A 26,903-nucleotide genomic window follows, 5' to 3' on the forward strand; every position below is an offset into this window, starting at 1 on the left:
TTTTTGTTTAGAATCCATATGTCCTTTATGAAGTCCGACGTATGATAGCAGTTGTTTTGGGAGTCTGGGGATCTGGTGGTTTTGTTTCATCCTGTCATTTTGACATATTCCCCCTTCGCTTTTCTTTCTCTTTTAGCTTCTCTTCTTCAGCCCACAGACAGAAGATTTTTAATAGATTAGACAGACCCATGAAAGCCACACGAACAGTCTGCTGAAATAGCAGTTAAAACCATTCTGTCAGGATAATGGACACCTACGGTAGTGGCACTTAAATCCTCAAGAACTTAACCAGCAAAAAAGAATAGGATGTAATACACCAACTAAGGGCTCATCTCCCTTCACAACCAGGGACTTGAGATATTGAATTACACTGATCTTCTTTCGAAGTACCACTAACTAACTAGCCACTAGGCCAAATATGCCCACTCACTATATTAGAAATATGGTCAGTTCGTTACGATTGACGTGAAATTGCATACGTATGTGCAACAGGATTGGATAGGGGGCGGTTAACTCCCCGGGTGATTGTCTAGGTCGATGTCAGCGACTATGCTGCTGCAAAGGAAGTTACTTTGCTTTGAATACAAGGCTGTCATGTTAAGCCCCATCTTTGCTCATCGATCTTGTTCGACTCGTCATTTGATATACTATATGTACAAATAGCTATCTTCTGTCGTTTCTGCTCATCCCTATGCCTGCACTTCAATTTCACGGCATGAACGCGTGATCATCGACGATCATGTCAAGTGGTTTGTCCTTGGCAGACTCTGACGGATGATTGACTCGAGACTTCAACTGCCGGTGTTGTCCACACAATGATGACTTTCCAGAGTCAAATTGAATATATGCTCGTTGGCCATGCAGACGAAGAACTCTTCTTATCCGCTCACGGTACCTTAGTTGCATGTCAGTTTGAGAGACCCGTAGGTATCGGACACTGCGAAAGGACTCACCATACTAATGCAGAAAGGTATTCCTTGACACGTTCTCTTGGCCTAGTGCCGGCTTTTTCGACTGTGTCAGACCTTAAACTGTTCGGAAGCGAGGGCTACCCATCTTATGATTCTTATTTCACGGCTACTCAAAGAATTAAGAAGTCTTTGTCTTGCCAATTCCTCCTTGAGTACCGAACTGTAACTGGAGGATGCTCTAACAAGAAATGCCCCCAAAGAGATACCGAATCTCCTGTATTTTACAATAGCTATGACCATGTCCGTCGAATGCTAGTATCTCAGGCACAATCGCGAAGATTGTGAGTTGGTTGGAACAGAGGTCCTTTACCTAACGTAATCAACTACCGAGTGGTGGATACGACTGAGGCTATTATTATTTGAAGCTATTCAATTACCAGTATCATTAAATTCAACTGATTGAATTGAATATATAAAAGAATAGCTGTTTGTTTGGGCAATATCTAATCGTATGTCCAACTATCGCACAATCACTGCAGTAGGCAAGAGCTTGTCGTCGAGGCACAGGTGTAGGTTGCTCAGACTACTCATCTCGTACAGCCTTAATTTCTTATCATAAGAGAAGGTTGATTTATAGAACTATTTGCGCAGCTTTTTGAAAATATTAAATATGAACAATAGAACCGCTATAAAGCTTCCGGTTAGCACTATGACTATTCTATAGACTATAAATCTTTTGATCTAACTGATACGTATTCTATAGAGTTTAAAAAGCTGAGAAAATTGATCCTTCAACTGATCATAATATTGGTATACATAATTAAAAGATACGCTTAAAAAGAACATACTCTTGATCTAATAGCTTAAGCCCTACCCCTATAAAATAACTATAAATCTTTACTCAAGTAAATACTTCGGTATATACAACTGGATATAGAAATAAAAGGTCTTCTTTATCAAGATAATTATTGCCGGCAATGATACAGTCTTCAAGAAGCTTCCCATACTGTCACAGATCCGATGATGACTCTGCATGATGACTGTATCATATACCCTGTCCGGTGTGCATAGACAACTTGGTGGCCGAACGGCGACGGCGGAATCTATATCCGTTGTCTTTTCAATAGCGTATAGTAGCTCCCTGTCAGTCTTATTTTGTTAGAAGCAGAAGGGGCCCCTTCTGGCTATAAAAATAGCCTGATGTTCATAGTAGAGAAAGGCAAGAATCAGTCTTCTGTCTGCACGATATCTACTGCTTAGCTTTCTGCCTAGATACCCTTACCTAGTTGACAGGTCTTCTGCTGAATAGTTGATATTTCTTTGACACATACACTATTTTTAGGAGGCTAAAACTATCTATATCAAGCAGCTAAAGAAGCTGTGAAGCATAGGCAGACATACACAGGCAAGTCCCAACAATAGGGGCAAAAATATGGAGTGCTCTGTAGATCGTCCGGAGTTGGTACTAATTCTTGGGTCCAAGACCGGGAGCCCTCCACAGCAATAATTGGCCCGACTCGCAAGTCGGACGGATATTACGCCGCAAGGTTGATCAAGTGGGAGTGGCTTGCGAGATCCTCGCCCCACACAGTTCGCAAGATCCATTCCACCGCAGCTAGTGAACGTTTAGGGACTTAAATCGCCAATTAGGTCCTTACTGCGAGATAATTTCCAAGGCCCTCCGAGAAGATCCAATAGTATATTCTTTTCCTAGCTGGAGCCGAGGTGATGATTTGGTGATCAACCGAGCGAGCACTCAAAAGATTCATAAGGTACTGGACAGAAACGTGTAAAAGCCGCCGTCTCGCTTCTAAAATATGAGAAAGTGGAAGATTAAACAATATTACACAACTGAATATGGCTACCGCAGGGATTGAACGCCGTGTGGATATCAAAATTGCTTCGTCCTCGAAGGACTTTATGTGTGGATGGCTTTACTCGTCTCAGATATTCACCGCATCGAACCCCGGGCCAGCCATTGTCTTAGCCCACGGCCTGGGTGGAACGAAAGAGCTAAAACTCGATGTATATGCCGACAGTTTCAATCAGATAGGATACACATGTGTTGTCTTCGACTACCGTTGCAGCGGTGGATCTGAGGGTCTGCCAAGAGGTCTGATTGACTGGAATCAACAGCAAGCGGACTGGAAATCTGCGATCAAATATACACGTCAGCTGGAGAACGTCGATCCGAACCAAGTCGGCCTTTTTGGAACATCTTTCAGCGGGGGCCATGTCATTCAGCTGGCCGCTACTGATAAGAATCTCAAAGCAGTCATCTCCCAATGTCCCTTTACTTCTGGTTGGCAGAGTACACTTTGTAAAGGGTTGGCGGCCGTCCCGAGGCTTGCAGGGCTTGCTCTGTTGGATATTCTCTTTGGCTCGGACAACAAGCCAATAACTGTACCGTTGACTGGAAAGCCAAGTGAGGGTAAGTCAAGACCGTTTATCCTCGAAACAAAATACCAAGGAAGCTAAAATCCCCAACAGCGGCTCTGATGAACGCTCCAGATGTGCTCAGTACATTTCCGTTACTTATCCCTGAAGGACATCCGTTTCAGCAACAAATCCCTGCTCGCCTGACTTTAAAGTTTCCTCTCCTGAGACCTGGCTCTTATGCATCTAATGTGGAATGTCCGATCCTTTTCGGTATATGTGGTAAAGACTCAGTTGCACCCGCAGGCCCAACTTTGGCATATGCGAAGACAGCCCCTCAAGGAGTGATCAAGTGGTATGAAACTGGTCATTTTGAAATCTACTATGGTCAACCATTCAAACAAGCTATACAGGATTACAAGCAGTTCCTCCTAGAATATTTGCCAATTGAGCGACAGGGAGAGGCATAACCGAACCAACCATAACTTCGAGGGAAAGATTTTGTGTGAGACTACGAGAAAACAAGAATGATATATCCCTGTTCATTAATGAGTGCGGGCTACCGCAGTTAATACTTCCTTATGGTCTTCTCCGGTAACCTCGTCTATTATACATGTGGTGATGGTCGGGGGTGTTGCTTTTGACACGATGCCTGAGGCAGACTTATTGATATGGGCCTCCAGAGGAGGGCCTGTAACACTCCGTAAGATATCAGTAGATCCTGGTCTCTATATCGAAGGACCTAATTTCCCTATGATGTGGTTCTCTCTTTTGACTTTTTGTTCTGATTTCTTGGAGCTGGTGGAAGAGAGGGTACTTAGGGCTATAGGTACCAGAAAGGTGATGAATTGTAGGTAGATCTATTGCTGGCCATCAGTTATCAAAATAATGAACGAGGAAGGAATGTACACCATGCAGGAAATAAGCTGTAGTAGATTCAATCTGTATAATTTGTATCATTTTCCCTTAGTGTCTTGATGATCTATAAATGGCCTCACCTGATTGGCCAGTCGGCTCAAGCGCCAGGTCTTCCCGCGTCTTTTCCACATGGACAACAATCTTGAGTATCGACTTGACCTCCACGCATATGGATCTGTTATCAGTCCTCCCGGACTTCCATACAAAACCGTATGCTCATATACTCCCGCCTCTGGAGAGAAGCAAGATAACTACGGTTGATCTCATCACTCTCGATACGCTTGAGATCGCGAAACGCGCCCACGTGCCCCCAGCCGATGTTCGTCGGTTGTGCGCCAGCATCATCAAGGCGCTCCACCATGATATCGGATTCGAAGATATCGATGAGCCTACATCTGCCGAGCCGAGCTCCAGTATCAATGATGACCTGCCGATTACGCTGGGGCCCGCGACAAAGCTAGACTTGTCGCAATGGAGCGCGATCAGCACTCTGGACGCCGCATTAGATGAGCTGTTGGGCGGCGGGGTACCAACTGGCTATGTGACGGAGGTGACTGGCGAGAGGTACGTGCGTGCATCTACATGGGCAGTAGCTTCTGAATTGGGACTGACCGGTATGGCATCGTCAGTGGGAGTGGTAAGACACAATTTCTCCTCTCTCTGTTGCTGGCCGTCCAGCTTCCTTCCCCCCAGGGTCTGGGGAAGAATGCCGTCTACATCTCTACAGAGGCTCCCTTGTCGACGCCGCGGCTCTCTCAGCTCATTGATTCCCACCCGTACCTCTCGACCCTGCCTCGCGATCGTGCCCCGACGTTGGAGAATATCCTATCCATCAATGCCATGGACCTCGAGTCTCAAGACCACATTCTCAACTATCAACTCCCCGTCGCGATTCAACGCTACAATGTCGGACTCGTTGTCATCGACTCCATAACCTCCAACTACAGAGCAGAGCATACCGCCCACAATATCCTAGGCCTGTCGACTCGGTCAGGGGAGCTCACCAAGCTGGGACAAATGCTACGCAACCTTGCGGTACAAGAGGACATCGCAATAGTGGTCGCAAACCAGGTCTCCGACCGATTCGATGCCCTGGACGGCCCTCCAGCATTCCCAAGGATCGGAGGTGGTGTATCAGGAAACGGACCCCCTTCGACTCAACCACAACCACCCCCATCCGCTCGCGAACCAGGCACTGCGTCCCCTTTACCGAGGGTCCGGGCAACTGAGTCCGGAAACGTCGAATTATCCCAACATAACGTCATGCTTCCATCGTCTCCTTCTCCATTCCCATCTTCGCCGTATACCACCGAAGAAGACCCGCAACAGCAGCCTTTCGACGGCTCATACCTGGTGGGGAATCCGGTGCGCAGTGAGATCCTCAGCCTGCTGCATCAACAACGATTCTTTACCGGATGGGGTGACTCACCGCAGTCATTTCCCCCAAGTTCATTTCCAGGCTTCCAAAGACCGGCCCAGAAGACACCAGCCCTCGGTCTTGTCTGGTCGACGCAAATTGCATGCCGAATCGCATTGAAGAAAGAGCAGCAAACTGCCACAGATCCTCTTCTTCCAGAGAGTATCCCTACCCTATCAACAGCGAAACTACACCCGGAACCAGGTACCCCTGGTTCCGCCAGCGAACGAGTGAGGCCCCAGCCAGACCCCCCAACAGAGACTGTCGCCGAAGAGAAAGACGCAGAAGCGGAAGCTACTTCTGAGACTGTTCCTGTTCCTGTCCCCGTTCCAGTCACTGAGAACAAACCGAGTATCTCTCAGCTACCACCACCTTCGTCTCAGACACCCGAGCGCTCTGTCCGGCGCACTATGAAGCTCGTCTTTGCGCCTTGGACCGCAGGGTCAGTGAATGAGCACAGTCAAATCCAAGATGAAGTCCGCTTTACGATCTGGAAAGGAGGTTTGAAGAGCTGTGAATAGAGTTAGGCTTCTTTCTCCTTTCTCCTATATACCCTCATTATGCCACCCTTCCCTTTGGTCTTACACTACGTAAGATGTAATTTGACGTACAGAGTGGAGTAAAGGATCCGAATACAGTACAGTACATATAAAGCTCGAGCTTTTAGTATGTTTCTGCCTAGGTGACGACAAACAGTAGGGTATGGGTCTGGCTTTTAGTGCCTTTCTCGGCGGGTCGCGGAAGCTAAAATCCCCCGCAGTTCCAGAAATCTTAAATCGTTGCTTTTCCTCTCTCTCTTTACTCTTATTCTCGGCTCTTCAACATCCTGGTTTACGTTTTACAACGATGCAGATCCATATCCGGAGATTCACTGCAGATGGATTTCATAAGAGGTCTAGATATTCGAGTCTCAAGGCGAGGAATTGCCCCATCAACCCCATAACAACGGGTTGCTCACGTCTTAAACCGTGACGAGCAATGGAGATGAACTTTTGGTTCGGCTGAGGTCTTGGATGAGAAACCAAAGGCTCTTTCGCTAGAAAAAATGACAAAAATGTTTGCCGGAAAGGACAACAGAGATGGTCTAGGTCGAACATACACCAAGAAAAAACAGACGCCCCAGATTAATCGCAATAAAAGCAGCTCAACCACGTGATTTCACCAAGATCTCATGCCCCCATATACGCCTTCAAGTTGATTCAATTAACTCGCAGCTGCTCTATGCCGTGACGTGATGAGTGTCCAAATCGTGGCCACTCGATCCTGCGAGCACCACGCGGAAAATTTCAAGATAAACTCGTTCTATATCGACAAACGCATAATCTATTTGGAAAGCTTGGCCGGAGGAACTCCGACGCCGTTGGTATTACGGTAGAAGAGCACACCTTCGCCCTCGCCCTGGGCACCCTCGGTCGGCTCGACCCAGTGGCAGACACGGGCGCTGGTCCAGAGAGCCTTGAAGAATCCAGTCCAGCCGGTGTGGGCCTCGGTGCGGTAGTGCGAGCCCATGACCTTCTGGATGGCCTCGCTGGCCTCGTCGGCGTGGTAGAAGGGGATGGTGCTGACGTAGTGGTGCAGGACGTGGGTCTCAATGATACCGTGCAAGATGTGACGGCCAACGAAGCCGAAGTCACGGTCAATGGTGGCCGCGGCTCCACGAGCGAAGTTCCACACCTCAGGCTGGTAGTGAGGGAGAGTGGGGTCGGTGTGCTGGAGGTAAGTGATGGCAACTGTTGGCAATCGTTAGCACCTATCTCGCTAGGTCATGTGAATGTCGAGAAAAATCTTACCCAGCCAGTGGTTCACCCAGAGGTAAGGAATTCCATACCACACCAGGAGGTTGAGCCAGCCATAGGTGGAACCGATGTAATAGAGGACGGATCCGGTGATGGCGAGACCCAGGTCACTCAGGACGATCAGCTTAGCATCCTTGGCCTCGTACAGAGGGCTGCTAGGGTTGAAGTGGTTGACGCCGCCGAAGTAGCCGTTGCGCTTTCCCTTTCCACGACCCTCGGGCTGACGCTCGTGGTTGTTGTGACCGGTAACGTTGGTCAGGAGGTACATGGGCCATCCAAAGAGCTGCTGGAGAATGAGGTTGGTGACAGTCGCGATGGGGGTCTCCTCCATCAACTCGCTCAGCTCGTGAACGGCCTTGCCGACGCGGGAAGCATACTCATCGCGGGTTTTGGGGACGAACACCATGTCACGGGCGATGTTACCGGTAGCCTTGTGGTGCTTACCGTGGGAGATCTTCCAGGAGAAATACGGCACCAGCAGGGCGGAGTGGCAGATCCAGCCAACAGTGTCGTTCAGAACCTTGGAGGGGGAGAAAGCCTGGTGACCGCACTCGTGGGCCAAAACCCAGACACCGGTAGCGATCAGACCCTGGACAACGGTGTAAATGGTCCACAGAGCAACACGAGCCGGGAAAGAAGGAACGGTCTCCGGCGTGACATAGTTGTGGAAGACATAGAAGATGGATCCCAACATGGCAATATCACGGAAGACATAGTACAAGCTAGTGAGAGCTTTCCGCTCGTAGCAGTGAGCGGGGATGGCGTCACGGATCTGCTTGATGGTGTAGTCGGGAATCTTGAACTCATTTCCATAGGTGTCCAGCATCTTGCCCTTGTTCTCCGACTCGGACGCGAGCGACGAAAGGGAAGTTGAGGACGGAGAATGACGAGGGCTGTCAAATGGAGACACCGAGACGCTGGGGACGGAAGAATCCGTGCCCGGGTTGCGGTTCAGCGCCATGCGCTTGGGGATAGCTGTGGAAGACATCTTTTTTGTCTTTGACGTTTGGTGTATCCAACGAGGGGTCCCGAGGTTGCTATATCTGGTGGTTCTTTGTCAGTACATGGTACATTGGCACATGGTCTGAACGAATGGAGGGGAAGGGATGGTAGATGTGCTTCTGCAGGCAAAAGGCTATGCTGTGAACATACCAATGGGTCACTCCAAGGGGTCAGAGGGTACACGATCTCAAAGGATCCTGGAAGGATGAGAGCTCCCTGGCAGCTGATATAGGGACGAGTGGGTATGGGGTGATGTTCAGCACCACTCCGGAATGGCCCTGACCGGGATTGAGGAGGGGGAGGGTAAGGTATTAGACGAGCTGAAGAATAGCTGAACAGAGGCAAGAAAAAGAAGAAAAGGAAAAAAAAAAAAAAGTTTCAAGATTAAGAATCAGCTGAAGGACATCGGCCCGGGGAAAAGGCGTGGGAAGAGAAGGAAAGGAAGGAGGCCGCCTCAAGCAAAGAAGAAAAAAAAAATACAGACCAATCACAATGGATTGAAGAAAATCCAAATGGGAAAAAAAGGAAAGAAAAGAGAAAAAAAAATATCACAATAAGGTAAGGCACCCGAGTGGAAAGGAACCAAACATTGTTCTGGATGGCGGCGGTCCCTTTCCATCTGGTAATTCTCGTCTTTTGGGGAGATCGACGCCGTATGGAGCCATGCAGGAGAGGGTAATTTTGTGTACCGTTGGGGTTCCATGATTGGCCAGGACTCCTGGATTTGTTTACCCGGGGTGGTATTTGGGAATACCGATATTAAAGTTTACTGACAGCATCCCGTCTTTAATTCGCCTCCAGACAACTGAACCTGAGCCTGTACCACCAGGACTCGATCGTCAGGCAAATTAGCCTGTTTCCTGACATCCTTCCCTCCGTAAATCGCGCGCTGCCGAGGGTCAGGCACATCAGGTGCATGGTTCAGTTACGGCTAACTTCTCGTCGTGCATGCATATGAACGCGAGTTCCTCCCGCGACGAATGGCCGCTCAGGACGCCCACCTCGTCCAAGTGTTTGCTGGGCAGGGCTGGCTGAGAGCTGAAGGCATCTCTCGTCATTTCTACTAATAAAATGGCCTGGTCTGGTAACCACCTGAGCATTTGCAATCGTCCCTCGAGTACTGGCCGTGAGTAACATCGCACCAAGAATAGATCATTATCTACTTATCTGGATCGATAACATGGTCTCAGGGCCATGTGGCGTTCAGCCCTCCCAGACTGAAAAATACACGGCGGGGAGTATTCTCATTACGCGCCGAATGCCAGGGGGACAACACCAAAGAAGCTGGGGAGCGCTTACCGCCTTCTCCTGCCTGCATACCATGGGATCCACTCCGACTGCAATCGCTCTTGGCTCCTCAACAATCTTCATCCGATCATCAGTCCACTCCTCTCGCGTGCTCGCTGGTGTTCGTTCCCGGTCAAATTAACCTTTTAGAGTTACTAAGGCAGGCAAGTCGAGACGCTGTCATCCCGAGGTATCATGTGCAATGGCAATTGGCTTCTTGCTGATTGGCACCGTCGTCCATGGCCGGTGGAGGTCGGAGATGATTCGGATCTTAAGTCGTCGAAAAGATGTGGAGGTCCAGATGGACCTTCATTCCCTACCTGATTCAATTATGACTCGCCTCACATGCTCCATGAGTTCATGAGTCCATTGGATTGGGATTCATTTCGAAGCGACATTTGCCATCATGGTTTATATTTCTCTCAAACATAAACCCTAACTTTCTTCACCGAGAGAGAGAGAGAATGTGTGAGTGAGCGAGAGTAAGTAAGCCGCCATGTGATGAACTCAATCCCGTCGGATAAAACCAAGTCAAGGATCCTCAAACCTTCCCAGAAGCCAATATATCAGGGAAGTGTAACATGTCAAATATATCTCATCCCCAGACTTGAAAGCCTATCATTATATACCCATCCAATCTGGAGCTATGCACGCACCAACTTATGTACATGTAGAGTGCAGGGTACATGTAGAAGCTAAAGTCCTACCACCTCTCGATGTACCTCCACAGCACAAGTACATACATAAACACACATCCACACATCATAGACAATAACTTACAAGATATGACCAAGGTCCAAACAACTGAATCAAACAAAGCACCAACCCCCAAAAAGACAAAAAGAAAAACATATAAGACAAGCTCTTAGAATGACAATAGCAATAAACCACTGATCAACTGTAGATAGACAATCTCTGATTGGTAGGATCGATTTTCATCCTGGTTATTGGACTAGTACATACCAGGTAGGTGGTAGTTGCCAACTTGTTCCTTACTGAGTTTTACGAGGTATGTAGAAGTTTAGCTTATCTTTTTCTTTTCTACATGTGATTCTTATCCCCTCATTTCTTTTTTTTTTTTTCATTTCTTCTTTAATATATAGCATATAGCAGGTTATTAATTTGTTTATTGAGCATTATTCTGAGAATAGGAATCATCTTAACAAACAAGCAATTAAAAGAAAGAAAGAAAAAGAAAAAGAAAAAACAACTACAAAATAAAATACCAAAAACCACCCACCTCAAAAGAACAAAAAGAAAAAGAAAACCACATGGTCCGCACAGAAAATCAATGTGGCTAGTAAGAGTACTAAACTGTAAGGATCATCACTTTGTTCTGTTGGGGGAGACGCCAATTTTTGTTGAGGTTGGATCGGGTGGGGCTCTTGAAAGGATTGTCGGCTGGCGCTAGAACGTCTTTTGAGGGAAAAGTCTAGATTACTGGCCACCTGGATGAACCATTGGACATTTTTGTGTGGCGGTATTTTGAAATTTCCCCTTCCTTTCCTTTTCTTTTTCTTTTCTTTTCTTTTCTTTCTTTCTTTCTTTTTCTTTCTTTTTTTTTTTTTGCAGTGTAACTTTTAGGTGGGAGTACGCCGTATTGGACTTTGGTTTTTTTCATTAATACATAGTATTTTTTTTTCCGATTGATTCTGCTAATCGTGACCGCCCTCCCTTGGATAAGGTAGGTTAGACAAGAATTATGTACCTGGAACAGTACTCCGTAGGAATACCTCTACTCTTAGATTCTGTTACCAGTTACCGGAGAGATTGAACCTGCCATTTACTATCAGCTTATGGACGTATAACATACCGACGAAGAAGCACAACGCGTTGACCGGCAGTCTGGACGCGGTAGGCCTTCCATATCTCCGACGACGGGGCTCACAAAGTAAACGTCGAAAATGGAATGTACATAGAGTACTCCGTAGATGGAAAGTAATTGCCACTCCCAGAAATTGCAGACGGCTTAACCGGCCCATGTATGCCACAGACACACACTACTATGTTAATCGGGTGAGTTTCGGAAACGACGTGTCGTGGGGGCGTGCTCTAATCGACGTGATAATAACTAAAGAGTATAAACAAGTTCAGACCGGTCTATTGGTCCTAGAGATGACTCTGTAGTAACAATTCGAATTGAATTGATCACAATGAACTAAGTACGTGAATGTGTATCCTTATAGATCAAGGTCCCTTATCACCGTGGTAGTAGTGTTATTTGGGGATGTAGATCTGGTGTGATGGGTGTAGTCATTATAGTATATACTACTATCAAGTCACGTGGTTACACACTGAGTTGGTTCTCGGTGGAATTATTTATTTTTAATTGATCGTTTTTGTCTTGGGTGGAGTGATCTTATTTGAGTTTACTGACTTGGTATCTCTATTTACTGATTCTGACTTAATTGCCTATGATTAAGTCTTATACTTACTCGTCTTATGTACTCGGTGTAGTTATCAAGCAAGAACCCTTCGCTCGGAGTCGATTAACCATGCCGCGCCATGGTTTCCTCCCGACAGGCTGAGGCTGACCGTCGTGCTTCGTAGATCTGGCAATACCAAGACAGTCTCCCCGTGATTGCGGTAGTCGACCTCACATGCAATCTGTCGTCTTTGCAGGACCGGCACTGCTCCTGCGGGGCCAGTGGCAGGCGCTGGGGGCTTCGGCGGTGCAGCTGAGGATGCGGGCACGAAGGTCTTGATTTCGAGTCCGGGGAGAAGAAGATGCCCCGCCTTCTGTGGAAGAAGCATCACGGCAAAGGTCTTGGTCTCCCCCTCATCCGCGGTGAAATTACCTCGTCGACGACCGCCCACGAGCCAGAGCTCCGGGTTCGAGTGAATTTCGTACGAGAATTCGAGCGGGCCTCCCGCATTCTCGCGATTCTCGGGCGAACACCATCTGCGCGTATGACGTAGGCTGAGCTCGGCTGCGATCATCTGCCCGACCGCGGCGTGAGGGGGTTGGTCGGCGAGGTTGCAGAGTCGTAGCTCGGCAGTATGCACCACTTGGATCTCGGGAATATCCACGGGGATGATGATGTGTCGGCGGGGGATCGAGGGCTGTTCCGGAAGGCTGATTATAGGGTGATTCTGCGTACGCGTCAGCACAAGTTCCATTATGCAAAGCATGAAACCTTTCAAAAACGATCGCCGGGTGAACTTACCTGGTGCCATTCCTGGAGCCAGGTTTTCAAACCGTCCAGTGGTTCCTTCAGCGCACTGAGAAGCATTTCCCATTTGACACTGGAATAGGGTAGTGTTTCCACCTCTCGGACGAGCCCTATGACTTCCATGTCAGAAGTCGACAGCCGTGTGCGAAACGTATCGACAATGTGCGATGTGAGGAGGGTACTGTATTGCTGGTATTCACTGGTTGCGATACTTTCTCGGAAGGTCCTCTCAACCGCGTTCAGACATTCGTCGTCTACGCAGGTAAAATCAACACTGAGACGGAGTGAGCGTCTCGAACCAGGTGACATTACGGCTTCCTCCCGCTGCTGTATCTTGTAGAGTAAGGATGCGGGCTGTTTGGGAAAGACGTTCATTGCGACGGAGCCATCGATATTAGACTGGACTTGATAGACATCTGAACTCGGTATGCTACATTTGAGGATGCGGAGAGGGATCATCATAGCCGGGCTGACCGTGAATCGAGAAAAGAGTATCTGGTCTTTGAAAGTATCTTGTACGTTGACACTGATGGGTAAGCCTGATACGATGCTGTGTAGAGAGGAGTACGAGAACCGACCATTTGTCGTCTCATATCCAACCTCTGCGCGTGCGGAGAGCGTCGGGTGATGTTCCTCCATCGTGTACGGAATCCTGAACCGGACAAAAGAATTAGGTCCTAATTGAGAGAACTCGATATGCCCTGTCTCGCTGTTGGCACTGATCTTGATGTCGCCTTCCACTACTTCGGCTTCGGCTATCCGCAGGCGGAGCCCTGCAGTGGCGGGCCTCACTCGAAGAGTAGCGCTCTTGATATCATTCCACCCACTGTCAAGTTCTAACTCAAGCGTCCGCATCTCTTCAAGATTAACAAGATGAGGCGACACGATTTTCGCTTGAAGTCCCTTGGGCGGAGGGTAGCAGTAGATATATGGCCGACTATCTTCGGCGGCATCTACTGCTTCTCTGAATCCTATGGGGAGGACTGAATGTTTTCCACTCCCGGATGTGAAAAGAATGCTGCCAGCTCGCACTTCAACCCGGTCAACGTAGTATTTCCCTTGCAGTGTCATCTAAGTAGAGGGAGGTTATTGAATGTCACGAGGTTATGCGAGTGAAACAGAAACAGTGACAAACAGTACTTACCGAAGAATCGACCAGGATTTTCGTTGACGACGACTTGATGGTTGTCTTAGAGGATAACTCGAGCCAATGTTCGTTACTTTGGCTGCCTCCGGTCCCGACGAGCCGGATTTTCATCGAGTCAACCTCAATTCGCTTTCCTAGTAGGAATCGTAATGAAAGCTGCAGCTGAAATCCGTCTTTATCTTTATAATGAATAATAGCAGGTTTAACATGCAAATCCGCGAAGAAATCAGTCAAAGGGGCCGTCACATCTTTCTGTAGCGCACCGGAGGCCTCGAACAACTCCTCGACATATTGAGAGACTAATTCCTCCTCTGTGAATATAGACGATGCATCAAGGGTCTTCTGCCGCGTCGACAAGCTCGACTGCTTATGGGAGGCGAACTTCGCAAGGAGGCGAAGGGACATTCGAACATACTCCTCACTCCGTTGCAGTTCCTTCAAGCATCGCGCGTACATCTCTAGCATCACACCCTCCAGGATCGTCCACTGTTTGCTGCCGTAGAAAGGAGTGATTTGGTGAAAATAGGAGGCTGCTGCCCCGTAGTCGCTCTGCCGGAACCTTACGAGGGCCATGTCCGCAAGGGCCATCTGTGCGGAATACGTACGGTTTGCCGTGATATGGTGGCGATACATATTATCAGTTAACTCTTCGAAGTGTGAGCGGAAGGACTTCCTTGAGCGGAGAGCAGCCTTTAACTGGGGCAATTCGACCCCCGAGAGGTAATGAGTTGTTTGCGGCTTTTCTGCTGGCTGCGATATCTCGGCATCTAGAGAGACTTCCGTCATATCACTATTGCCAGCATTGTCACTATCAAAGAGTAGGCCAAGATCATCCCACTTCTCCGTCCATCCACAACGCCCAGCAATCTCTTCCATCACCCGGCGAGCCATAAGGAGCAACTCCCCTCTGGCGGAAGACAGTTGTTCGGACCCAGTCTTCGGAGTCGGAGCGAGCGCAAGTTTGGGTATTCCTTGGCCTAGTCCAGAATGAACAGATGACAGTGCATCTGGGGATAGAATATCCGTATTGGAGCGACCGGGACGGGTCTTGGGTGGGCTAACTAGTGAACTGCTGCGCCGGGGCAACTCTGGCCTGGATTCTCTAGCAGTGTCTGCGGGGGAAGTGATAGCATGCAACGAAGACTCTGGGAGAGTGAGCGTCGGAGTGGACGTTTGCGATAGAATCTGCGATGCAGCAGCGTATGCCCAGGACGACACCAGATTGTTGATAACCTGCGCTTTTCCGGCATTGTCTACATCGGCAAGCCCTGATTCTAGATCGTATCTGAGGTTGCGTGCGGCAAAGCTAATGAACTCCGTCGCTCTTTCGCATATCTCTGAAAGTAGCATTAAGTTTTCGGGCTTCTTATTCGTATTGGCTCGCGTTTGGCCGGTATCGGGCTCCTTCTTGAGTAGCGAGGGAGCCTTTGCCGCCCTGAGGAGTAGGGTTAATTGTCGCGAGAAAATGTAAATGCGGAAATCGAAAATCGAGATATTGCTTCCAAGGATCATCTCCCGGTAGGCCTTCTTGTTCGAGTCAATGGGGAAATCGTCCGCGTCGAGCTCGGGAATCAGAGTTGGCTCTTCATCTTCCTCGTCCGTCGGAGATGCTGGGGATTCCAAGGCCGCCTTGGCCTTCTTCTGCCAATCCTCGGTGTGCAGCAAAAAGGTACTACCGTGTGGCTCTCCGCTGCCTTGGAGTTGCTCCTCAATCGCAGTATCCAGTCCAATGGAAAGTTCATCATATCCAAGTAGCGCATCGTCAAACAACCCTACATTTTCGAAGCCTCGCGCAAGACCCTCCTTCAAAATAAAGAACGTGCAAAAGTTCCACCCAGGCAGACTTCTCTGGGAATCCTTCTCCTTGATATCCTCCTCGTATTGTGCCACGCGAAGATCGAAAGATGCGAGAATGCCATTCTTGATCTTCTCAATCAAGTCCTCCAGCTGGTCAGCCAAATCAGGTGGTTTCTGCGTGGTTCCTTGCTTAGGTAGTCGCAATTGAGCTACCCGGTCCACGGCGGACTTCGAGGTGCCATTGAAATCAGCCTTGACCTTCTCCAGGACCGTCGTCGTGGCGCGACCCCACTTGGACGATGGTATAGCCTTTTCCGCGCCATCTCCGTCTGGCACAACATGTAGGATCAACCATTCACATGCGTCATGTTTCTCCTGGCTTGTGGTGGACTGCGACATCGAGGCATGAGACTTGATCCATTCGCGCAATGCCTTCCTGGCGGTTGATTTATAGGTGTCATTATCATCGCAGCGTAAGAGGAAGATCTTTAGATAGGGGGTCTGACGGAGGCCGGGGATTTGGTGACGGCGGTGCGGCACTGCGCTATCGCCGGAGGACTTGCGCTCGTTGGCCTCATTCTGGGCAGGGACAAAGCCGATGCGGAGGGACTCGATGGATCGAACGGGGCGGGTCGGCGACTTCCAGTGGAGGTTCTTCAGGGGTAGTTTATTCGCAAGAACAGGTTGAACGAGGGGGAACAAGCCGGAGGGGTCGGTATATTCGACTGAAGATCCAGATCGGTCAGTATGCAACCCTACTAGGACCGTTGCGGTCTTCACACACCGGTGACACTGCTTGAGCCCGCCTGTGGTGAGGGATCCATGTTTCCCGAGGGGTTTCCGGGCTGTGATAGAGAGGACTAGCTCCCAAGAAGCATGCCGTTGGAGCAATCCAAAATTCCCAACCGGCAAAACTATCTGGAAACGGCGAATAAAGTGAGTTCGGGGAAAGGAACGAGTAACTAACTGGCAGTGGTTGTTCGAGAACGGAGACCGCCTTCTCCGCGTTGCGGCTCCCTCTTGGCATTTATTTATCCTCCGGTGGATTTGATATATGCATTGCCTCATATCTATTTATACTGTTACTGTGGGAAAAGAAGGCAAGATGAACACCATGGCAAACTCGCACAGGCATACCCTATATAAAAACCACGATATCTTCAAAAGGCTCTATTTGAATTAATAGGGAACTATATACACAGTAGATATTCACCATCGCTTGATTGACTTCCCTCACAACCAGGATAACCCGATCATGCGAAAACCAACAGCTCTGTACAATATTTCAAATGAACAATGCTCACAGTGCAAAACACCTAATCGTATCCCATCATTATGTCGAAACAGCGAACCAAACAGCAATGTAATCAACCGATGATGTCACCCGCCTAGAGGACTTAAACGCCCGAGCTTGAAATAACAGACCGCAAAAGGGAAAATTAAGGGAAAGGGAGGGAGATAACGGGAAAATAAAGGGAGGAAGGAGAGAAAGTGAGTATCTAAGTTCCAAGATCCAACGCGCGCTGCGCATAGCGGGTCTTCACAAACTCAATACCACTCGAGAAGCCTTGCCAAATGCCGGGAACATAGCTTCGAGCCCAGGCGCAGATAACCAGAACCAGAAGGGGAATCTAAGAGCAGTCAGTAACGGCGAGGCTCGAAATAATGCGGAAATATGCGCTAGCAGGCCGACTTACCCAAATAAAATACAGGTTGCGATCGCTACCAAGACCCTTCATCCTCTGTGCTTGCTGTTCCCGGAGATGCTTTTGCTGCTCGCGAGAGATCACCCTTTTGCCAATGCGGATATCCTTAAGATCCTCATTCTCCTGGTTCACAGTGACTGTGCGAGATGTGCTGGGTTGCGCACTGGCTTGTGCCTCAAAATGCTGATCCAAAACTGCATCTGTGGCCGCTTGTAACATGCTCGATTTCTTCATACGGGTCACATCTTCGTCGCCCTGTTCACCCTGTTGAGGGTACAGTTCTTCGTAAGAAGGCAGCTCCGTAGTATTGGGGGCAGAATTGCCCGTTAGCATGTCCCACCAGCCTTCCTTAGCCGACCGCGCGGTGGAAGGCCTGTGTGGAACAAGGTTGGTAATGCGACGCATCATCGGGTGCGCTTGGTAGTCAGGCAAAGCCGGCATTGGCGGCAATGCGGGAAGATTAGGGAACGCATTAGCCACGCTTTGCTGGAACTGATTGATCTGGGTCTGTAACTGATTCCGCCAAGCGACAAGGGCGGCCGGCGGAGAGAATGGTCGCACGTCCTCAGACGCCGAAGCTTGTTCGACATTAGGGAGCGGCGCCGGCACATCGTGATGCATGCTCGACCGCCGTGACACTGTAAATTCGACGTCATCACTGTCATCGTCATCCAGATCATCCGAGTCATCGATGGCTTCATCAAAAGAACCCGAGGAAGACTCCCACAGCGAGTGAAGGGAGGCAGAGCTACTGTGTCTGCGTCGCGACGATGCCAATGACCCAACGCTTCGTGAGCGGCGATGCTGCGCGGGAACCAAAGCAGCCTGATGAGCGGGTAGGGTGGAGGCAATGTCAGCGGGAGTAAAACCGCGAATGCTACGGGTATTGACATTAGCGCCAGCCAGACGGAGCCTGTTGACGATGTGGGCATGGCCGTTCAAGGCGGCCAAATGCATGGGCGTATTCCCGGTGTTGTCTTGCACGTCTGGATTGGCACCTCTAGCAAGCAGTCCCGCAACGAACCGTGTCAGCCCCAAGGATGCTGCAAAGTGAAGGAGGGTCTGGCCCGTTGCGCAGCGGGAATTGTACTTGGGCGGGCGGGGGCTATCGTCGAGATCGACAAATTCGAGGTAGGTCAACATCTTGGAATCCATGTCACCTAATTTACCCTGTGACTCTAATCCGGGCACTTGCCGCTGATGGCCACCGCCCGAGCCCCCTTGGAAGTCCTTTTGAAGACCGAAGACGGATTTGGGGTCGCTACCCATGATTTGCTGAGCCGTTTGGAAGGCATCCGCTTGGCTGCCAAGTTTCTGTCCGAGTATACCCAGAGCGAGTCGATACATTTGTAGCTCCCGGTCATCCACATAACGGAAAAACTGTTGCTGTTTCGGCATCAGAGGTTGAGGCGTCTGCACCTGACCAAACGTGGGATGCTCATGCTTGAAGACGACTGCAACCAGTCCAGGCTGGAGTGCAGGTGGGGTCAAGCAGTTGAGACATTTGTCACCCCAAAAGGTCGTGGTTGTAGCCAGGGTGTCCCCGAAGACAACTTCCATTCCGGGATAAAACCCACTTCCCAAGAGCGTCACTTCGGTTCCTCCCGTAATGGAGCCTTCGGCTGGAACTAACTTGTGGATGACGGAAGGCAACCGGTTTCCAGCATTCGTGAGAGGAGGCCACATTGGGGTTGACGTATTGGGGCCTAATGGAAGATTAAGGCTTTGCTCTTGGAAGTTGTTCCGCGTAGAAGGCCCGGGGGTTCCAGGACGGCTCGGTTGAGCGGAATTTGGTGCCGACATCAATTGTTGTTGAATAAAACTATCCAAGCTTTGCTGCTGCTGTGAGGCAGGGTTGAAGAAGGGATTGCTGTCGCCACTACTAGGAGTCGGAGGACTGTTCGGAAATTGGCCAGACATGGCTGATGCTGTCACGAAAGGCCTTTCAACAGGCGAAGCAAACCCGCGCGGTGCGGAGAATGGCGAATCGCTGTTAAGGGCTGGAGTGCCAGAGACGGCGGTGGATGATTGCGCATTGTCCAGTTTTGTCATGGTTAGCTCGGATGGAAGTCTTCCAGAATTACTGTGTTTACGTCGCTTGCTCATCGGGCCTTGGAAGTCGTTCGGTGACGTTTGACGGGAAAGACTGCGTGACGTCGACGAGGTTGTGCCATGCGTGGAATTCTGGGGCACCGCAAAAGACCCTGAGTTCAACTGATACTGCGTATTGAACCTCTGCTGGAGCCCTTGCAGATCTGTGGCAGACGATGGCTGCGATGAACTAGATGATTTTCCATTGTCATGGACTGGACCAGACGGGAACACACCAACACCCGGCAACTGTGTTCCATCAGGTAAAGAGGGCGAAGGGCCGGGTGCCGGAGGAGCAGGAGGGGCATGGGTTTTGTGATCATCTGTGATCATGATTGAATTCGTTATCGCCTGGGCAATAACATTGTCCTTATAATCCCGAATTGTGAAGATGACCCTAGAAAAGAATAGTTAGTCATAGATCTGATAAGTAACATGGGCTTCGCTTACTGAAATCCCAGCTTCTCATTTTGATGTCTGCAGTAGCATGCAATTCGCATGGGTAGCTCTACCTGCATGGCCCCCGCAGGGATGGCTGGGTTCGGGATGTCACCATAATTGGGCATGGCATTCTTCGAAGGCTCAGTCCAATCCTTGATCTCATTAGTGTTGAACACAATGACCCGCTTTTCTTCATCTTTCTGGAAGAGCTCATCCTCTTCTGGTTTCCTCTGCTTCTTACGAAAAGCTCGCTTCCGTTCCCGCTGTATGCATCCAGAGCAAATCTTAACCTCTCCACCGTCTAAAGGTTTATCATCTTCCTGTACGTCATCGACAGGATGAGGGCTCGAGCTGGAGGAACGGTGGCGCGGTTCTCCTCTTGCTCGCGCAAATGCCTTCTTCAGTTTTTCCTGATCCTGCATTGCACTCGTACAAACAAGACTTGTGTGTAGCTCTAGGGTGTCCAGAGCGCGGTCGGCCGACGCTGGCGCAAGGAATTTCGGCTTGGAGATGGTGTGACTTGGCAAGCGAATTTTCTTCACGCCGGCGGGCAACGGGAACAGAGTTAACCTGATGGGAATCTGCGTCTCCACACGCGACTTGAGAGATGTAGGATGAACGGTGAGAACATGACGCTGCGTGGTTTCCGACTTCGTGTTGCTTTGCGGGGGGGATGGTGCGAAGTTGAGGCCAAAGTTGGTAAAGTTGTTCGGAACAAAGTTCAAGTTGGAGTTCAAGGGCGAGCTGGCGTTCATATTGATACCCCCGAAGCTCTCCTCTAGGAGCGAAGAAGGTGACCGGCCAGCCCATTGGTTCATGGGTGACTTGCCTTGACTGGGTAAACCGGAGACTGCAAAAGGAGAGGGTTCTTTAGTGTGGTGGCGGAGGTATGGTGATCCCGTCGAGTGAAACTGCTAGAAAACTTTAGTAAAGGTTCTCTGTCATGGTATCGTGATTAAAAGATCTTACCGGAGAGGCGGATCGTTTTGATGCCGATGTACTGCGGAACTGTGTTCTCAAGCTCTTCTGCGATGTCGGCTGCGGAGTAGATTCAATCTTCAAGGGGCTAGGGCTACTAGCGGCACTTTCAAAATCGAAAGCTGCATCCATGGCCTTGTTACTCGACTCCAAATCTGGGAAAGCACCATCCATACTGCCTAGGGAAGAGGGGTCAAACCCAAACAGCGACTCTTCTTTGACTGAGCCTAAATCCTGGCTGAGCCAATCCTCTGACGTATACCCGAATGGCATGATATGACTTTCGCTCTGAATCGCCGATGCAGATGAGGCGACTGAAGCGTTCCGAAGATGATCCCGAGGTGACTCCGACGAGGAACTGCGGCTTGAGGCTTCTGGGGACTCCGCCGGGGAATCTGGTTTCACAAGATTTGGCTGTCGTAATGTATCTTGATCTTGGTATGGTCGCTTAAGGGACAAATCTGAGGGTGACAAACACACAGACCCCGATTCGGTGACTGTGCGGGACGAGGTGGAATGGGCGAAGAGATCGTCGAAATCCCGGCCAGCGTTTTCAGACGACATCTGCAATCGCGCAGAGTCAAGGAAGTCTAGGTTGGTATCTTGGTATGGGTTATCCATCTCGTTATCAACGACGATCGGATCCAAGGCAGGAAAAGTGGGTGAAGACGCAGCCTCCGCCGGTCCCATCCTCGAATCCCCGTCAGGAAATGTAAGTATAAAACCAAGAGCTCGAGGTCTGTCGGTGGCCTCGATAGTCTCTTGGTATGATCCCACTCCCCAGGGCGAATCCCTTCAGGTAACAATTTCGTTCGGGGCAAATAGGTACAAAGGGAGGCGATAAATGATCAATCGATTCAACACTAATATCACACACGCGCGCTGTTCAACCTCTTCCACTACCGACAATTTTTATCCATCTAAGCGAATTGCAAAGCGGTCCGTGGTCGCCGAGTTGGCAATACGGGTTGTTAACTTCCTGTGGGCGAAAGTGTTGACGGTGAGATGGGGCGTAAAGAGCGGAGACGGAGGCGCGGCGCTTTCGTAAAGGGGAAAGTGAGGGTGGGAAAACCAGACCGACACTGGAGCGGCGAGTGTCCAAGGGGCGGTAGATATCGGAGGGCAACAATACAGATAACAGTGTTTCTGCAAAGACCCAGCGCTGGAGTAGGAGATCTGGACGAAGATCCAGCGCAAAGACCCAAGGTAAGTGCACGGGGAGATGGGGACAGGGAGGGCCAGATGGCTGGTGTTATCGTGAATCAGAGTCTGTCCCGGGAGCAAATGACAACTTCGCGGTGAGCCGGGCGGGTTGAGTGCCGCTAAACCCCTTTCGACGATCAGCCACAAAAGGCTCAGAGGTCAATTAGGTTGCCAGATTTTGGTTGGCTGTCAGGGCGAAGATTAGGTAACTCCTTAGTAAGCGTTACCAGGAAACGAATGCCTCAGTCATGACTCAGGTTATCTTTCGTTGCCCCAGGAATTACAGATAGTAACGAGGATACTCTCCATTGGCAGGTCATCACATTAGATACCTTAACTTCAAAGCGTGAATTTATTTAAAATGTCTCAAAACACCAAGATAAATGCCAACACAGAAAGCATGGGCCTCCACCCACGCATGTCTCTCTTTGTTTGGCGACGGGAAGAAAATTAACCGCTCATTTGGCAGATATATATTGTTAAGAATGCCGACATCGCGCTATATAAGTTCAAGGCTTTCTCCGCATACGAGCCATTCCAGCAAGTTCTATCTAGGCAACCTTCAAAGAACTTGTTCTCGCAGGGCCAAGTCGACAAGAGCTAAGATTCAAGTGTCGTAGATCGCTTCTGCGCAGCGAATAACTAGTACTGCTTCTAGTTGTGCTATTACCACCCGGATAAAATTTCTAGAGGGAGTAGACTGTCCTTGTAACAATACTGATGATAAAGGTATGTGGACGCAGAGTAAGTGTGACTAGCATACTTTTATTATATCATGGTTGACATCATCAGAAGCAAACACGAGCATCGTTCGTTGGCAAATCATGATCTGTATATCACCTCGGCAAAAGATGCGTTCTCTACAGGAGCTGAGGTTTGGCTTCTGATACCCCATAGAGTCCGTACGCAGTAATGACAGAGCCACCTGCTTACTCAAGATGATCTTCGTCCCCCTTTACCTACCCAGAATACTCTAGTTATCGACATTACATATTACGCATGCATGTTATATAATGTCATTTGTTGAGTTCATCCGTCATACTCTTATCAACGCAAACAGATCCCTGCTGCAATTGAATGGGATAGTTTGTTTTCTGTTTGTCGTATATCTCCTTATCCGCCAGACCTTCAGTAAAGTCTTTCCGCGCGGCGAGTTAGATGCTCTCGGAGCTTTCAGTGTACGAATGACGGCACTAGATTATATGGTTATGGCCAGTTTCGCATCGATTCCATCCTAACTTGTCTGGGGTAGCGCAGGGGTTATAGGTTTCTCCGAGGCTGTGTAATGGTGTGACCGAGCCTTTGAATCAACGTGGTGGAAAAGCATCTCGAGGTAAGTCTGGACTATGAGCGTGAGGCTAGGGTTGAAGGAAGAAGGGGAAGGAGAGAGAGGAAGAAGAAAAAGAAGAAGTATGATGAGGAGGAAATAAACGCGTAGAAGTAGCAATAATAGTACTATTTTCTAGTGTCGAAGGGCCACTTCCCTAACTCAATTATTGTATAACACCGGGACGTCACCGGGTATTTCTCAATTCCGCTTAAGGAGAAGCAAAAAGCTCAAGCCAAGGAGGGGACGCCGAGGAGAAGAGAGAAAGTAGATATATCAATTTGGTAAGGAGTCCGCAACGAATTTCGAGGATGCTGTTAATGACTGCACAAAACGAGTACGAGATTCCCCCGAGGATAAGCCGGCCAAGGTTCATGGACTAACTCATTATAACCAAGTCCTTTATAACTCAGGAGTTTGAGATTGACTGCATAACGGGGAGTTTGACTGCACAGCCAGTCTCTGTAATCCCGCACATCCCGCGGATCAGGAACTCGGACGAAGGACCAGAATCAGACATATCAGTATTCTGTTGTGAAGTGTTTCACCCTATGCGTTATACGGTCCCACTCCATATATTAACAGCGTCCAGACCACCAGACCATGTCCAGCGGCATTTTCGATAAGACCAAGCCAATAATACGAGAATGGCACACGGAAGCGAAGAAAATGTCCGTTTTAAATAGAGTAAAGACTTGATTTAGCCTTTTAGGTTGTGTCAATTCCGGAGTTCACTGGATAGCCCTAATTAGAAAAAATTAGAGGTAACTGACTCGGCGGTGATCCGTGCTGGAAAAATGGACCTATCCTGCCCATAGTGGTATACTAATTGAAACTATATATAATTATTGCCAAGGATTGATGAATTGGCCCCTGCGATTTAATTTATTCATTTCCTAATCCAGCAGCCAGGCGCGTAGTACTTCAAAACCCTGCATTCGGTGGCAATGTGGTGACTGGCATGGTGCCATGCCCAAGTGATTAGAGAGGTATAGGGGGTAGGAATTACTAGTTATTCTGACTCCTTCCATCAGTACGGCAACAACATTTTTCTACCGCAGTCCACGCGGTGGGAACAACGTGATTATGAAGGAGCCAGAGACTTGACTCTTGAAACGGCCTGATTAGTACTAGTAGACGTCAAATATCAAGAGATCATCATTGAGACTCCTACAAACATTGAAAGGCACGGCATAACACGTGGGAAAAAAAAGTCCTAAATGCCGAACGAACAGTAAGTGCCCGAATGGCAAATAGAATCTCTTGGTAGCGTCACGTCCATGATTATTCCACATGGCATAGTAGAGTTTGAGTATAGGTACAGAGGAGCAGGAAATTGCATCTCGTCATACGAAGGGGGAACTTAATTCTTGGCAGTCCAGAGACCAAGTGAAAATCCCGAAGTTGAAACCTAGACTGTCAGAGGCAAGCGCCTAGGGTAGCCTGAGGAGGCCCCACGCCTCCACTCACGGCCCAGCCGCCCAGTCGGTAGCAAACCGTTAGGGTAAACGCCCGAACCCTACATAGGTTGTCTGTCTGGTATGGGTGACACTAGCTCCCAAATAGTCAATGTTCCTGGCGGAGCGTCTCGCTCTTGGACACTAAATTTCCCTGGGCGTTGGTGGACCTGCAGGCAAGTGCTTGTCTTTCATCAATCTCAGACTCTTCCACAGCACTATCGCTAATCGAGGTGAATCTCCTCCTATCGGAAAATTAGACCGGTAGTGGAGTTGGGTGCTGGACTTAATCTATGTGTAGCAGAGCTATCGACAATGAACCTTCATTAATTTCGAAGTAGTCTGGTCTGAGCGTTTGCCCAGTCTCGACATCTTGAAGACTATGACCGACAGCATTATAAAAGCAGTCATCTCGCGATGATGGTTAACGTATCCTTCTCTTCCTCATCAGCTTTACATTCCTTTCTTTCTTTAGGGTCTTGGAACCTGCCATTCTCTTCCTTCTCTTATACTGTCTTCATTGATTGAAGATCATTCTTTTCATCCCTTCCCACTTCGGTCCTTTCAAACCACGAGAAACGCTGCGCGTTGATCAGTTCAAAAATTTCCCCTATCAAAATGTCTATCGCTAAGATTGCTGGTGTCGTCCTCGGCTCGGCCGCTTTGGTCGCCGGTCACGGTTACGTCTCTGGTGCCGTCGTTGACGGACAGTACTACTCTGGATATGACATGTCCTACCACTACATGTCTGACCCCCCCAAGGTCATTGGATGGTCGACTGATGCCACCGACCTCGGATTCGTTGACGGTAGCTCATATGCCGATGCCGACATTATCTGCCACAAGAACGCCAAGAACGGCGCTATCTCTGCTGAGGTCGCTGCTGGCAAGCAGGTCGAGCTGCAGTGGACTGACTGGCCCGAGAGTCACAAGGGTCCTGTCATCACCTACCTCGCCAACTGCAACGGTGACTGCGCCACTGTCGACAAGACCCAGCTCGAGTTCTTCAAGATCGATGAGAAGGGCCTCATCAGCGGCAGTGACAACACTTGGGCTTCCGACAACCTGATCTCCAGCAACAACAGCTGGACCGTGACCATTCCCAGCAGCATTGCCGCCGGCAACTATGTTATGCGTCACGAAATCATTGCCCTTCACTCCGCGGGCAACAAGGATGGCGCTCAGAACTACCCCCAGTGTCTCAACTTCAAGGTCACCGGCGGTGGTAGCGACAAGCCCGAGGGTACCCTCGGTACTGCTCTCTACAAGGACACCGACCCTGGTATCCTGGTCAACATCTACCAGACCCTGTCCTCCTACACCATCCCCGGCCCTGCTCTCTACTCTGGCAGCTCTTCTGGCGGCTCCTCCGGCAGCTCCAGCGCCGCTCCCTCCGCTACCGCCAGTGCTTCTGCTTCTGCCACTGCTGCTCCTGTCCAGACTAGCACCGCCACCGCTTACCAGACCTCCACTGCTGTTGCCAGCGTCACTGTCACTGGCTCTGCTCCCGCTCAGACCCACGTCCAGGCCACCAGCTCTTCGGCTGCTGCTTCCACTCCCACCGCTAGCTCTGGCGCCAGCTCTGGCTCTGGATCCAGCTCCAGCTCCGGCGACCTGACCGATTACTTCAACTCTCTGAGCGCTGACGAGCTCTTGAACGTTATCAAGCAGACTCTCTCTTGGCTTGTCACCGACAAGATCCACGCTCGTGACATCTCTGCATAGATTTGCCATCGTGAAGTGGTTTCGGACCGAATAGACCTTCTTTAGACTTTATATTCGATCTTTTCACCGTTGAACTACTATTTTGCCTTGATGAGGATCCGGAATCCAACTTTGTGTGTAACTAGGAAAAATATTATACATTGCACTATTA

The 26,903-nt window shown here is 49.4% G+C and overlaps 8 protein-coding genes across 8 annotated transcripts; 4 read left to right on the forward strand and 4 right to left on the reverse strand.

Moving 5' to 3' along the window:
* The first annotated feature begins 2,235 nt into the window (after positions 1-2,235).
* BDV38DRAFT_143037 (alpha/beta hydrolase) lies at positions 2,236-4,072 on the forward strand. Its single transcript, XM_032051472.1, has 2 exons — positions 2,236-3,342; positions 3,402-4,072. The coding sequence occupies exons 1-2, from the start codon at positions 2,769-2,771 to the stop codon at positions 3,755-3,757; spliced, it is 930 nt and encodes a 309-aa protein (XP_031911214.1). The 5' UTR covers positions 2,236-2,768; the 3' UTR covers positions 3,758-4,072.
* On the forward strand, positions 4,000-6,234 carry BDV38DRAFT_143084 (putative DNA repair protein (Rad57)). Its single transcript, XM_032051473.1, has 2 exons — positions 4,000-4,769; positions 4,835-6,234. The coding sequence occupies exons 1-2, from the start codon at positions 4,276-4,278 to the stop codon at positions 6,141-6,143; spliced, it is 1,803 nt and encodes a 600-aa protein (XP_031911215.1). The 5' UTR covers positions 4,000-4,275; the 3' UTR covers positions 6,144-6,234.
* On the forward strand, positions 6,234-6,769 carry BDV38DRAFT_142976 (uncharacterized protein). The gene has a single exon (XM_032051471.1). It carries the CDS (start codon positions 6,325-6,327, stop codon positions 6,592-6,594), a length of 270 nt encoding a protein of 89 aa, XP_031911216.1. The 5' UTR covers positions 6,234-6,324; the 3' UTR covers positions 6,595-6,769.
* BDV38DRAFT_142975 (oleate delta-12 desaturase odeA) lies at positions 6,770-8,804 on the reverse strand. The gene is made up of 2 exons (XM_032051470.1): positions 7,413-8,804; positions 6,770-7,352 (listed from the first exon to the last, which is right to left on the reverse strand). The coding sequence occupies exons 1-2, from the start codon at positions 8,404-8,406 to the stop codon at positions 6,946-6,948; spliced, it is 1,401 nt and encodes a 466-aa protein (XP_031911217.1). The 5' UTR covers positions 8,407-8,804; the 3' UTR covers positions 6,770-6,945.
* A 2,464-nt stretch (positions 8,805-11,268) lies between these two features.
* On the reverse strand, positions 11,269-11,768 carry BDV38DRAFT_253035 (uncharacterized protein). The gene has a single exon (XM_032055203.1). The coding sequence runs from the start codon at positions 11,687-11,689 to the stop codon at positions 11,459-11,461; it is 231 nt and encodes a 76-aa protein (XP_031911218.1). The 5' UTR covers positions 11,690-11,768; the 3' UTR covers positions 11,269-11,458.
* Positions 11,769-12,131: 363 nt separating this feature from the next.
* BDV38DRAFT_253036 (putative TMEM1 family protein) lies at positions 12,132-16,828 on the reverse strand. Its single transcript, XM_032055204.1, has 4 exons — positions 16,609-16,828; positions 14,025-16,549; positions 12,875-13,951; positions 12,132-12,800 (listed from the first exon to the last, which is right to left on the reverse strand). Exons 1-4 carry the CDS (start codon positions 16,646-16,648, stop codon positions 12,168-12,170), a joined length of 4,275 nt encoding a protein of 1,424 aa, XP_031911219.1. The 5' UTR covers positions 16,649-16,828; the 3' UTR covers positions 12,132-12,167.
* Positions 16,829-16,951: 123 nt separating this feature from the next.
* On the reverse strand, positions 16,952-22,421 carry BDV38DRAFT_253047 (putative membrane-tethered transcription factor (SPT23)). Its single transcript, XM_032055205.1, has 4 exons — positions 21,032-22,421; positions 20,072-20,976; positions 17,522-20,018; positions 16,952-17,455 (listed from the first exon to the last, which is right to left on the reverse strand). Exons 1-4 carry the CDS (start codon positions 21,728-21,730, stop codon positions 17,324-17,326), a joined length of 4,233 nt encoding a protein of 1,410 aa, XP_031911220.1. The 5' UTR covers positions 21,731-22,421; the 3' UTR covers positions 16,952-17,323.
* A 2,713-nt stretch (positions 22,422-25,134) lies between these two features.
* BDV38DRAFT_143149 (lytic polysaccharide monooxygenase auxiliary activity family 9 protein) lies at positions 25,135-26,784 on the forward strand. The gene has a single exon (XM_032051474.1). The coding sequence runs from the start codon at positions 25,646-25,648 to the stop codon at positions 26,750-26,752; it is 1,107 nt and encodes a 368-aa protein (XP_031911221.1). The 5' UTR covers positions 25,135-25,645; the 3' UTR covers positions 26,753-26,784.
* The last annotated feature ends 119 nt before the right edge of the window (positions 26,785-26,903 follow it).

The sequence above is a fragment of the Aspergillus pseudotamarii genome (genome assembly GCF_009193445.1).
Source record: "Aspergillus pseudotamarii strain CBS 117625 unplaced genomic scaffold BDV38scaffold_46, whole genome shotgun sequence".
In the NCBI taxonomy this organism is placed as follows: domain Eukaryota; kingdom Fungi; phylum Ascomycota; class Eurotiomycetes; order Eurotiales; family Aspergillaceae; genus Aspergillus; species Aspergillus pseudotamarii.